This window comes from Phaenicophaeus curvirostris, chromosome Z, assembly GCF_032191515.1.
Source record: "Phaenicophaeus curvirostris isolate KB17595 chromosome Z, BPBGC_Pcur_1.0, whole genome shotgun sequence".
Taxonomy (NCBI): Eukaryota; Metazoa; Chordata; class Aves; order Cuculiformes; family Cuculidae; genus Phaenicophaeus; species Phaenicophaeus curvirostris.
In genome coordinates, this window is record NC_091431.1 from 47,776,621 (window position 1) to 47,791,025 (window position 14,405).

Genomic DNA, 14,405 nt, shown 5'->3' on the forward strand with positions numbered 1-14,405 from the left:
GTCAACCATCAGAAAGTCATGATACTTTGAAATAAAAAGTAATTTCTTCTAAAATCTTTAAAAACAGATCATATTCTTACACTTCTTAAAATAACTTGTCTTCTGGCTACAGCTGGAGTGGATAACCAATAATTAAAGTCTCAGTAATGAAGCTGAACAAAACACTGCTCTGAGTTCTGCAAGTGTACTCTTGTAAGGATGACTTCCTCAGCTCTAAACAACACTGGTGCTAGAGAGTCTGTGCTAAGAATGTGGGTGCATGTCTATTAACATTCCTCCTAGAATCTGACAGGTATCAGGCCCACTCCCCTCCTATCTTGATCCTGAGCATTTTGTAGAATTATGTTAGCAGTAATTAGCCCTTCAAAGGCATGTACTGTAACATCATACAGGCCTGTCAATTTCAGTGGTCATTTGGTCTAATACTGTAAAGACTGGCAGATTTAGATCTGAATTCTACACCTACTCCTGCCAGTAGCCTATTGATTGAAAACAATCCCCTACTCCTCGGTTTTCCTGCATTTTATAAAGTACTTCTATGAAAAATGCTATGCAAAAATTGGTATGGATTATTGGTAGTAACTCATATTTTGATTATGCAGGGTTGGGATCTCCGTGTATGTTAATTTTAAGATGCTTTTTAGAATTTTTGTAATAATAGTATTTAAATACCCATTAAAGTACTGAATCAAATAAACCTACCCTGAACAGTCTGAACCAAAATCCCTGATATAATCTCTAACTTTCTAATAAACATTATAACTGCCTTATTCAGAATTACCAATAAAACCTCCAATGCATAAACATTAAAAACATTAACTTCATTCAGCACAAATGAAGTGCCACACAGAAAGTCACACTACAGCCTTTTCTTACATACATATTAAAATAGGAACCTGCTTATATTCTGTGGTTCATGATTATTAATAAATAGAGTAAAATATTTACTTTTTCTAACCCATGTTAACAGTTAGGCATTTAAGGTATATATTAAGGCCAACCACTACGAACTGAAAAGGGTTACGAAACCATTTCTTTCCCTGTTTGTCTTATTCTTACAACACCTACACACATGCTATCACTTTCCTTTCCTTCCTTATAGAAAAGACAAAAATATCACATGAAGTACTTAGGGTTTACTGTATTACTTGTCACAGTATTTTTTTTACAGACACATACCTCCTCCTCGTATTCAGAGCCACTTTCATCTTCACTGTCTGACCTGGGAGCAACTTCATAGCTATACAAAGATGACAGACAGATTATGAATTACAAATAACAAGAGGAGGAATTACGTTCAATACAGATCCTACTCAGCATACATACAATAAAACTAGTAGGGAACGGAGAGAAGAAAAAGAAAAAAAAACTAAGAGAAGCCTAAGCAAAATATCAATGCAAACAGAAATAGCAGCCTACTTGTATGCTAACTACTTACCCAGGGTTCATTTCCAGCCAAGCATCCAGCTGACTTGCTTTTGGTGCTTCTGGTCCAAGAAGAACTTTGCCTGTTTCAGTGTGAGTCACTTTGACTGGAAGGTCACTCATTTGACTGCTCTCATCTATGGGCTAAAAATTCAAGAGAAATTTTATACCATAAGGCAAATGAATTTCAGGCTTTTATATATAATAAAGTGAAGTAAAAGCACTTTCAGAATTCCAGATCTGAACAAGCAGTAAAGTCTTGTTATTAAAAGCCACACCTTCCCAGATGGCTATGGAGTAAGCACTGAGTCACAGTATTTCTGTGTGTAATATATTGTGTATGACATCCACAAATATATCACAATATTCCAAATAAACTAACAGGAGCAGTATGGAAAAAAAATACACTGTTGGCTTCTATAAAACAAGACACAAGTTATGTATGCTTATAGACATTTAACCCTGTTATTTATACCAGCAGACACCTGTAACAAGAAAAAAAAATACATTGACTTTATGACATTTCCTCTTACATGGAGAAACAAGGATGTACCAATTTAGCTAACTTTTGAAGTAAAGAAGGCCTATTTTAAAGACTCACCATGCCACTTTTTCAATTAAGCTGCTAGAACACCTGCAGTAACAAAACCTTTTTTTCATTCTGGTGGTCTAACAAAATCAGAATAGCTTAATTACTTTTTCTGCTATTCTTTGCCCTGTTTAATCACAGATTTTCTACTTCTAAAACTTTCTTCCTTCTACTGAAGACTCTTTTCTTGACACATATATATATATGAACAAAAAACAATTCTGAGTAGTTATAAATGCAGCGACTGACAAAGTAAAAAACCTACCCTATTTCCACAAATACTGAAGTTACAGGAATAGTATGTGCATTTTCCTCAAGCAACAATAACTATATCAAGCAATTTTGCTGTAACTTTTTAACTAAATCAGCAAAAATATCACTTGCAAATATAAAAAAGATCAGAAGTTAAATAATAAATACCATTCTAAACTCTTTATACAAACATAAATGAAACGGAAAAATGGCATTAACAGAACAGCTCTTACTGAGGCAGCATAGCTCTGATACGGAATGGAAAATATTATACAAAGAATGACAAAGAAAAATTACACATTTCTATCTGCTCCTCAGGAAGAAAGAACTTTCAGATGTTTTAAGCCACCATAATGCTATATTCTATCCTGTGCCTAGAAAGTAATTACACGTAATGGCAATTTATTTTATAAAAATGAGAAACTAGAATATATTGTGTTCGCAACCTCATTTTAGAAAGCAAATTATGTACACACGAAGACTGCATGAATACCATTTACTTTTAAGTATATAACAAAGCTTAGAGGGATTCTTCAGCATACTCAGTGATAGATTCACTGTATTTTTCTTTTAGTGTTCAACTTTCTGAAGAGAAACAGGCTAGTATAAATATTAATCTAGATAATTTTCATTCCTGGTTATAAGAAACAGCTCTTCTCAGAACATTTGTGATACGGAACTTTTTAAGCTAAAACACCTCATAAAATTCATACCTCTCCATCAGGACCAAGACCAGATGCCACTCCTTCTGCATTTTCTTCAGCCTTCTACAACAAATGAAGAAGTCAAAATTATCACGGTCAGATTACAGTAAGGAGAATACTTTAGACACAAGAATTTTGGACTATGAGTATGTTTCACTCTTTCCACTCTGTTTCTGAATAGTCTGGGACACACATAATTAAAGATGTGGATGGCTAAGTAGAAACAGGCACAGAGTTAGCACCACACACACAAACCATCTACTAGCTTGAACGGGGTACCCACAACACCTCTAGCCACAGTAATAAACCTGCACCTACAGTGTGGCTGGTCTACTGAATTCCTTGTCCAGACCTAGAGCTCAGTTGCTTATATGCAGTGCTAATATAAATAAAACAGTCATTAATTTTCCTGTGATTTACTACTAATTTCCTCTCAAGTGTCCTAATGTCCATTTAGGAGGTGACACCAGTATCACAGACTGTATATTCATGCAGGCATTTTCATTTTGGCTCTGTAAAGTTTTTTTTATGTCTGACAACTAACTAGAAGGGGTATTTGGGGAGCTCTTTGCACTATATCTCAAGCAAGTCTAGACCACAGTTGGTCAAATTACAAACAAAAAGAACCCTGGAGACCTCATCTGGAATTAAGACAGATTTTTTTTTCTTTCTCCCCAGGAACCACTCTGAGAAATAAGCAGTATGTTTGTCAAAGCCTGTGCCCATTTATTCTACTTAAAATGTCAGGTATGAGCAAATGGGAGAGTTTGCTTCTGAATCAGAACTTCCCTAAACAATTCCGACAACAAGCTAGGAAGGACAGAATACAGCTTCCTCCTTTGTCATAGTTCTGAGTTTGTAGTACTACAGCACAGTTTTACTTTAGTTATCAATGTAAATAGATCAGACTAACAACAAGAACAGATCTCTTAAACAGTGTTTCATAGATAAGTAACTTGCAAGTATTGTTCGTCTGTGTCTTAAATTTAGATAATCCGTCATTTGGGTTTTTTTTTAAAAGTATACTTAAGGAATAGACGCATTTTCAAATATTGAGATGATCCTCAATATTTGCTTCAGATCAAGCCCTGAGCCTTTGCCTCTGCCATGAAGAAGTCAGTTTTCCAAGGCATGAATGTCAAGGGAACATGCAGCAACAGACATAGGCCAATTCTACATTTTTAAAAGGTTTATTCTATTATTATTATTACTTATTATCCTTTTACATACCCTTCATATTTCAGGGCACATGCCTAATGATCTTGATTAACTACCCTTTCACCAGTATTACCAAACCCAGAAATCTGGCTAAGATTCATTCCAGTGTAAAACCTTCAAAATATTTACAAAATACAATATACTTTAATAGACAAAATATAACCCAAAGGAGAGGCTTATAAACACTTCACTGGGTTACACAAATCTCATTGGTCCTGTTCAATGCAACAACAGCTGATGCTCAGAACAAGAGAGGGGCAGGGAAAGTTATGACTGCACCTATCTGGCTTCAGCTAAACAAGCTAGATTGACTGAGGAAAATTCTAATTCTTCCTTGGATGAACAACATGGGGAGGAGTGCATGCTTTTGCACACGCGACTGCTCTCTAATATATAAAGACTGTTAAAGCTTAGCTACAGTCAATGGAAAGAATCTTAGAACTGTCCACTATGTAAGCAGTAGGCATCAGTGCTGCTCATTGTGTGAAAGATCAGATCCTGCTGCGAGGGCAGAAGCATTTACAACCTATAGTTAAAAACTATTTTGGAAAGCATTAACATGTTACAAAGGAGATTAATGTAAATCGTAACAGATACCTTGTATTTGTATTTTGAGCGATGCAAAACTGTCTTTAATCTTGACAATTTAATGCTTGACACAGAAATACCAATTTTATACATGGAGGAAGCTACATTTTCTTCTCCATATAATGACCAGAAACACTACTACAGATAAAGGTAAAAGGCTGCATAGCAAGTCAAACTGGCTGATCAGATGAAAATATTATTTGGAGTTTGGTTTTTTTTTTCAATCCATGACGGCAGATAGGAGGATGTGAGACACTAGCTGAATAGGAGGCTGGAGACAGAAGATGCAAACAGGGGAAAGTGAAAAAAGCAAAGGGAAATTCTACCATAAAAATTTCCCAAACTGTCTCACAGAGAAGAAATGGACTAACCAGAAATTATATTCTTCTAAGAATATAGGGTTCACTGGGATATTATATCATCTAAGCCTGGCAAAGATGAGAAGTACTTCACCATCCACCTTCTTACTGACAATTCTAGAAGAAAGTCTTAAGAATTCTCTTATTTGTCCCGAAGTACAATCCATTTAACTACAGGTGTTAGTAGACTAAACTGTTTCACCTGGATTACAAAACATTAAAGGGTAAGCGTTAAAATTGTATTACTTGGAAAAAGACACAGCACCTACTAGCTTCAATGAGTGCTGCCACCATGCAAGACTGAATTTATAGAATTACACGTTAAAACAAAGTGTAATACTTGTATGCACTCCTGTACCCTTGACAGATGTAGTGGAATAGTAACTTCATTCCAAACAAAAACCTGAAGATGATGAAGACAAAGCTGAGATTATTTTTTTTCTCTGCAAATCTTCCCTTAGGTTTTAGGCTGGGATATTTAGAAGTATTAAATATTTATGGGACATACTTCCATTTTACTTCAGTGATAGAAAATTATGTTTTTATTGACACAGCCAGATGATACTCTGCTCTTCATACATACTTCAGCTAAACTGACACAGAAACAGAACCATACCACAGATGTGGATTGTTGAAGGAATTAATATTTCTCATTAGACCAGTGCATCTACTCCACACACTATCTCATTAAGGATGATCTCTACTGTGAATTCTGTACATTACTAAACTGTTCTCACTGGTAATACAGGCCAAGAACACTGTGTAAGTTACATCTGAACTTTGTAAGCAGGGGATTTTTTCTACGTTAGGAACACATTCTCACCAAGAAGTACAGAGGTCCTGAAGAGGGACAGGAGAAAATATGGAGCACTTTCTAGACTACTTAGATCTCAAATCAGGATTTCTAACATGCTGGTATTTATTAGCTAATTTACAGTGCTACCTGTAAACACTGTAAATACAATACTCATACTTGTATCAGTAATTACTAGTAAACCAGACATGGAAATAAGACTATAAAAATCTTCTCAGCCATCCTGCAAGAGACAAAAGGTACTCAGACACCACAAAAATGACAAATTATTACCTAATTATTCTTTCACACACAGAATTCTGTTTTTTAAACTAGCACTGTTCCATTTCCGTAAGCCTCTCTCACAGGGTAAAATATTTCATATAAGAAAATAATTTTGAAGACCTTTAATTAAATGGTAAGAACGCACAAGGAACAATATTACTGGCAGAATACTCATTTAATATAATAAACTTCCCAAAGTTCGTTCTTTCTAGTCATTTCTAATGGTCCTACAAAATGCACTGAACCAAGTGTAGAATGTGGAGGTCTAAAGAAGCTACTCTGTATGGAACAGCAACATAAACCAGACTTCCCATCTTTTTTGTTCAATTAATTATGAATCCTTTTTAGAGACTTCAATGCTAACTTGCACATCTGGTGCAATTTTACCTGTAGAAAGTTTATCAGCAAATCAGTGTTAACAGTCCACAGTTTTCTATTCCTGCCTCCTTCTCCCACCTTTGCAATTAGCAATAACAAATTTCTTATACGTGTCAGTGGAGAGATATTAGTTCCCTCACCATTAAGAACTTGGCATTGTAAATGATTTTAGATACTCTGGTGTGTGTATAACTGTTGTGTATCACTACATTTATCAACATTAAAGTTGGAGCTGAAGTAGAGATAGCCTAAAAATACCAGATGTAACTACTTACCTTCTTTCTTCTCCTTCTCTTCTTTTTCTCTTTGGCTGCCTGTGCCTGTTTATGCTCCCACACCAGGTTAGTCAAGTTAGCCACATACTCATCTGTCTGCTGCAATAGGTAAGCCAGGCGTCTATCTTTCTTTTGGTCAATCAGCTTACGGTAGCCTTCTTCATCTTCAGCCTAGTAATACAAAACAGAAATCAGCCATGACAGGAATGTTTCCACAGGAACATTAACTAACTCCTATGTCAATAATTATCTGCTATCTTAGTTAAGTCATTATGATCTGAGTAGGCAGACAAGGTGGGTAAAACATTTAATTGGACTGTGAGAGCTACAGGGTCATACATTCGTGCTAATAGGTCACAGAATCATAGAATCACTAAAAGGCTTTGGTTGGATGGGATCTTAAAGATTATCTACTTCCAACTTCCCTGTCATTGCAGGGACACCTTCCACTACATCAAGTTGCTCAAATCCTTGCTTTGAACACTTCAGGGAGGGGGCATACATGGCTTCTCTGGGCAACCTCTTCCAGTGCCTCACCACCCTCGAAGTTAAAAATTTATTCCTAATATCTAACCTAAATCTACCTTCTTTCAGCTTAAAGCCATTGCCTCTCGTCCTATCACTGCACTCCCTGATAAAGAAATTCCTCACCATCTTTCCTTTACACCCCCTTTAGGTACTGAAAGGCTGCCATAAGGTCTCCCTGCAGCCTTCCCTTCTCCAGGCTGAACAACCCCAACTCTATCAGGTTTTCCTCATAGAGCAGGTACTCTGGTCCTCTGATCATCTTTGTGGCCCTCCTTTGGACGTGCTCCAACAGGTCCATATCTTTCCTATGCTGAAGACTTCACAGCTTGATGCAGTACTCTAGGTGGGGTTTCATCAAAGCAAAGGAGTAGAATTACCCCCCTTGACCTACTGATCATGCTTATTTTTATGCAGCCCAGGATACCATTGGCTTTCTGGGCAGTAAGCACATATTGCCAAGTCACGTCCAGCTTTTCATCCACCAATACCCCCAAGTCCTTTCTCTGTACAGCTGCTTAAGTTGTTACTCTCTCTGGAGAGAGTAAGAAGAGAGATATCCCAGGGGTCAATCCTAGGGCATGTTGTGTTTAATTTCTCTAATCAGCGAGCCAGAGGAAGGGATGGAGGGCACTCTAGTCAAGTTTGAAGATAAAGTTGTGCCATTTCTGGCTTTAGAGGTTTTCAAGACATGACTGAAAGAAGCCTAGAGCAGTATGCTTTGAACTTGATGTTGACACTGCTTTGGGAGTTGGCAGTTGGTCTAAAGAGCTCCTGGTCAGTTTGGGATTCAGGAACTCCGGTTCTAAGTACCTCCTACTCTTGTGGACTAATGACTGAAAAATCTACAGCAGTTATGACAGGTAAGGGGAAAAGACGACAATCACATAAAATCACATCAGATTACAATGTCCCAAAGCAGAAACGCTTGGCAAGTCTCACACACAGATGATGGAATCTTCAAAGACGTGAAGTACAGATAACCCAAACCCAGAAGAAGAACATGGGAGTGGGATGCAAACTTACGTTTAGTCTTTTCTCCAATACAAATTCAAATCTTCTCCTTTAAGTGTTACAAGAAAAATTTCTTTGGGGCAGATTATCTATCAACTTTCTACTCTGGTGTTATTTCACGTTTGATACACGTCACTATCAGATACATGATTCACCAGATAAGCTGTATCTCTGAGTCATTCTGACAACTTCTGCACCCTTATAGCACTAAGTGTGTTGTTAGTTAGGGGTCAGACATACCAGGCAATGTTATTTTCCTGTGCTGCAAAAATATAATGCAGCATCTGAGCACATCAGAAAAATACAAGGGAAGCAGCAGAGATGCCTTTGTCAATTTTGGCTAAAATGACAAACAAAGGAAGTACACAATGCCGTATTAAAAAAAAAAAACCACAGGTAGGAAACATTTTAAGGATTATTACTTTAAAAGACATTCTGGGAGACAGAAAAAATCCGCTGCCTTTGTGGAGAGACACCAGAACTGATGAAAGTTGGCAAGAACATCTGTAATGTTAAAACTGAGTTCATAAAATTCAGCTGTAATGTTCAAAACCCTAAGTTTTTATAATTACTTATTATCATCATTATTATTACTACTAAATACACAGCCATCACAATCTAGCTAAGGTACTTGCTTTATACATTCAGTATCTTTGGCAGTATCTCTTTAAATCATACCAATGCCCATTCCTGCATGTGAAATTACCAGTTTTAATGAGCTGTTTCTCAATCACAATTTCTAATCATAGTGAATGAAGAACAATCTGTGGAAGGAATTTGACATTTCTGAAAAGTTAAGCGAAGCGTTTTAGACACAGCACATTTTCCTAGACCACACTGAGTATCCCAGAAGATAAAACCTGTAGTAAATATCTGCACATTCAAACTTTATCAAAACTGAGATAAAATTACATAGACAAAATAACCCTACTAACAACATATGGTTTGCTTTTGAAGAAGGATTTAATCAAGCAGTAGAGGCAAAGAATTTTGAGTGCAAAGACTGAAACTGAAAATGCTTATGAATTGTGGTATCTATGGCAGAACCTTAACCACGGCCATGGTGAGCATGTCAGCAAGTCTTAGGAGAAAACAATGATATTCTGAAAGCACTGGTATCCTGTGCAATTGCTGGATGTTCAAATCTTCATCTTTTCCAACAGAGGATATCAATGCACAAAAATATTTCTAAAACACCAGGATTACTTTTTTTTTTTAATCAGCTCTGTTTTCTCTAATTAACATTTTTAGAAGCCTGGCTAGATAGACTGCTGATAATTATCTCTAATTATAAAAAAAGCTCTATAAAGCTGACTACCATGTAATTTTAAGAGATGCTGTAGGACCTAAACATTTGTTATTCTTTTATACAAGTCTTTCCACTGTATTTTACACATTTTCATTTCTATATATATATAAAAATGAATATATATATTATATATATATATAAAATATTTCCATATTTACTTATTTCTACATTTGGTTTTGTGATTTTTAAAACCAAACTGTTCAGTGATTATTCATAGTGAGCACAGATTCTCTACAGGGCCTAGACTACTTTGTTACATCTGCGCTCCTATTAAATACATTTCAGTTTTTACCAGCACATTTCAAACTAAGCCCACCAACTGTCATTCAGTTCTATTCTGGTAAAGGGTTAATGCAGTGTTAAAGAAAGAGCTAACCAACATCTTGAAAATACTTCCAAGCAGAGTTACTAAGATATTTGTACAAATGCACTAATTTGCATACACCTTAAATTTCACGTTTGTTTTAACTCCTGAAATGTCAGCAGCCTGCTGATTTTGTTTCACAGTGTTCTGAAAAGACAGTTATGCACAAATCCATTCTACTCTGCCCTAAGAAGGACACAACTGATATTATGCAGGTGCAAGGAACAAAAAACGATGATAAAGCAAGAAGGAGTATGGCCCTGGAACATTAACGTATAGAACTGACTGACTATTAATTCTCAAAATGCTATGGGGTATGTATATCAGCACATGAAATCAATTCTGTGTACAAGTTGCAGAGGAATGCCATGAACAAGTTCATCATGCGGAATCTTTGAAACCATAAACACAGAAATAAAACACAGTCCAGTATTTATATAATGGACCATTAGCCCTGCAATTACATAATACTGTTAGGATATGTAGTTAATAAGATTAAGGTATGTTACACAGAAATGGCTCTGTTACTTTTCATGCTAGTAGAAGAAATAATTATTCTTAACAAAAACTTAAAAAAAAAGCAGCTACATGTTAAAATGAACAGAATTAGAATACACATAACCAAACTGCAGCAGTTTTAGATTTATACTTTTTATATTACAGAAGCTTTATTTTGCAAAGGAAATACATGGATGTGGCTAAGCCTCTATAGTAAATATTCAAAAGTATGTGACGTTAGCTAAATTAACCATATTCCTTCCTCTTACCATTTTTAATTAACCATATTCCTTCTGCTACTTACCATTAGTCTCCTCATTCTTTCCTTCTCAATTCTCTCAGTTTCCTTCTTCTGCTCACGTTCAGTATTGGCATGCCAAGTTGCCACAGCTTTAGAAAGTTTCTGAATTTTCCCAGCAACTGATCTGTGGTACTCTTTAAAATCTTTAGCATGCTGCAATATGCTATTCAGGTATTCCTAGAAAGAGAACAAATTAGTGCAGACAATTGGACAAAGCACAGGACTTGAAATCAGGAATATGAAAGTTCTAACCTTACCATTTTCCAATTACTTATCAAATGATGTGGAGTTTCTTTCAATTTAGAAACTCCAAAGAAAAATAAAATAAAACCCGCACAGCAAACCAGGGTGCATTTCTGTCATGGGGCGACATCTAATAAGTCAAAATACCTGATGCTTCTGTCTACGCTTCCTTTCCTGTTCTATCTTCTGCTGTTTCTCAAGCTTTTCTGTCATACGGGCCTCCCTCAAAGTCTGGCGTTTGCTTCGTTTGTATGCTTTGGAGTTCAATGCTGTCTCCAGCGTTGTGTCACGACGCATGCAGGCTACTACCTCTTGTCTTAGCTGCCAGCAGGAAAAAAAAAAAAGAGACATTTAAAATCAAATCATTTTTATTACACAGAGGAACAACTTTCAACACTGATATGGCAGAGCAAAACAGCAGAATTCCAGATGTCCCAGCCTCCTCTTTCCATACAGTTCTGAAAAGATCCAGCACCTATACAGTCACAGAAGCTGTATCTCCCTAATGTTCAGTCTCCATAAGATGGTCCAAAGTGTGAATCACTTTTAATCATAATTTCTTCCTTCTTTACAAGATGCTACAAATGACTATTCTGCTGCAATGCAAGGGGTTAGCCAAGATGACACACTATTGAAGTAAAACATGAATGAACAATGTGTATAACATACTTTCTAGAGCTGGACTTGAACATAGCTGACCACTTGTTTCATTGCCAGCTGCAGACAGCAGGGAGAGGTAAACGTTAGGGTCTTGGAACAGTATTGCCAGAGTCCCAGGGAGAGCCTGCTGCTTTTCATCTGACCTCTGATAAAACTCCATTACTAAGCAATGCCAATGGCAGAGGGAAGGAAGACTTGGATATCATGGTGCAACTACTGCCAAGGCTTCTGTCAGGAAGTATTTTTGCTTGACCTGCCAAATCACATCTTTGTTCTTCCAAATTAGCTGGAAAAGCCAATGGCAAGAGGCCCATTGAGAGTCTGGCAGTTTCTGAAATTAATTTGCTGATACATGCACTCAACATTCAATTTTTATCTTAGGTATCATCCTGTTATGTTTAATTTTGAAAGTTTGCATGCCACCACAGAAATCCTGAAAACAGATCACAGAGAAATACCACACAAAACATCAACATACAACTGTTCCTAAAACAAAGGGACTCATAAATACAAAGTATGTCCAGAAAGATGTGTCTACTGGGATTTGTGTTGAAAATCAGCTTGTACCCTATTCCACCTCTCGTTTTGTCTTTCTGCCAAGGTCATGTTCATTATGAAATACACAGTTCTGTGGTTGCACTTGAGACTGGAAGAATAAAGCAGAAAGCGAAAATAACACCTGCACATTTTTATTAACAAAATAAACAAAAACAAGATCTGACTTTAAACATTTCTGTGATTTGTTTATTGGTCAAGCGTGCCCTCATGCAAAATCTCCTACTTAGGCTCAGTGCTGCCACAAAATCTCTCGCCAGTTTACTCTTTGTTACATGAACATGTTTAGCTGTGACATTATGAGAATTTTCCTGAAGCAAAAGGCATTACCTGGCGCTGGAAATTCAGTAACCTAAGTGCCTTCAACTCCACCGTAGCTTTAGTTCGCAGATCAGGGGGCAGAGAACCAGGCAAGTTCTCTAGTTCCTGGATTCTGTGAGCAATTCGAGCCTGAAGCCTAAGTAAACAGAAAATTGAGTAAGACATCAGGAGAAATCTATAAGTGGTTATCAAAGTTACATAGTAAAAGTAGGCAATGCATCCTTTTTCACTTTGAAAAAAAAAATCAAGTAATGAAAATACCCCTTGGCCCTTCTTTTAGTTTTTATTAAAAGTATATGCATGAAAAGAAACACAAAAATTCTTACTCATACTACGTAGGAACCTATTTTCAAACTTCTCTGATGGTTACCAGTTTACGCATAACATAGTCAGTGATAATACAGAACTTCCTTTAATATCTGGAATTCTACTTGCTCATTTTATTGACAAATGAAAAGGTTCATTAGTATTCACACTTACATAGCTGTTACACTGTAAATCAGATTCTATTTCACTCTTCGTTTAAAAGCTCCTTTTGCATTCATATGCAAATTCAAGAGAGAGAGAGAATGAGAGAATAATGGACAAGCCAGATAGAACTTGACTCTTTTCTATTTTTACCTTGAAAACCAAAATTATAGAGCTAACAGTTACACAGTTTTTCTGTATTTATTTACAAGTACGTACTTCTGTGAGCTGCAAATTTTGCCAAGGCACTAAAACAAGAGACCCTAAAATTCTACTAGCTGAAAGTTGCATCTACTGAATAAGCGCCCTCCATTTTCCACATGCTTTAGGGAACAGAAAATCAAACCAAAACCAAAAAAAAAAACCAATCAAAGCCAAACACACAGACCCTCCACAATACCATGGAGTCCTCCCTCTCCTAAAATCAAAAAGCTAAAGGTTCAGGAAGCAAGAAGGTATCTCATCTGTGTACGTTAACAAAATTTCCCTTTACTTTCACAAAGCACAAAACATCACATCATGTCAGGATAAGGTGTTTGCTATTGTCTTCCTAGAAGAGGACTTTGGAACTGCCATGAAGAGAGAAAGGAAACAGTTTCTACAGGGCTTCTTTGCACACAGTTATTATTCTGTCCCCACCTTTTCACCTCATCATCACTCCATAGCATTAGCACAGTGACATAACTTTTACACATTCAACATGTTAGCCTCACAGGTGGAAAGTATATCACACATCAGGAAAAATGGCTGCACCTGATCCACAGAGCCAGAACAAATCAAAATACTAGCATCCCACAGTAACTGCATGCATCATGATTTAGATGTAATCTGAAAAGCAACTGGAATCACTTGTACAGTTGCAGACAATAATTCCTCCGTAACAGTATTCCTTCCTAAACTCCTAAACCTCCTGAAACTATGCATTTTTTTTATATTACCAGAAGACTTCTGAAATTCCTGGAACAACAAAAAGGAGGTAATGTTGCATTACTGCAGATTACTAAGTTAGTGTCCTCAAGAATAACTGAAGCAGAATTAGGATAGTAAAGTTTTTCATATAGACTGAGAAGAAAATCAACAGCAAGTTCCATTTAAAGCTACAGATATTTGTCCAAGTCCAAAGGAGTTCGTGATTCCCACAGAAAAATCATTCATTCAGAAAATGACAGTGGCATATTTTGTTCTTTCAAGGGTATATTCTACACTAAAAAAAAAGTCCATGTTATTTTACAACTTCACCTGTCACTAGGCATTCCAGTTATTAAGAAGAGACTTTAGTGC

General features: G+C 36.5%; 1 protein-coding gene across 3 annotated transcripts in view; it reads right to left on the minus strand.

The window, feature by feature from the left end:
• SMARCA2 (SWI/SNF related BAF chromatin remodeling complex subunit ATPase 2) overlaps positions 1-14,405 on the minus strand; it is a 159,054-nt gene that overhangs the window by 115,731 nt on the left and 28,918 nt on the right. For all 3 annotated transcript variants that reach the window (XM_069880348.1, XM_069880349.1, XM_069880350.1), the window contains exons 7-13: positions 12,666-12,792; positions 11,268-11,441; positions 10,881-11,054; positions 6,867-7,037; positions 2,980-3,033; positions 1,439-1,569; positions 1,180-1,240 (exon numbers count right to left, since the gene is read on the minus strand). In XM_069880348.1, coding sequence (XP_069736449.1) covers positions 1,180-1,240; positions 1,439-1,569; positions 2,980-3,033; positions 6,867-7,037; positions 10,881-11,054; positions 11,268-11,441; positions 12,666-12,792 — 892 coding nt within the window. The remainder of the gene's footprint in view (positions 1-1,179; positions 1,241-1,438; positions 1,570-2,979; positions 3,034-6,866; positions 7,038-10,880; positions 11,055-11,267; positions 11,442-12,665; positions 12,793-14,405) is intronic.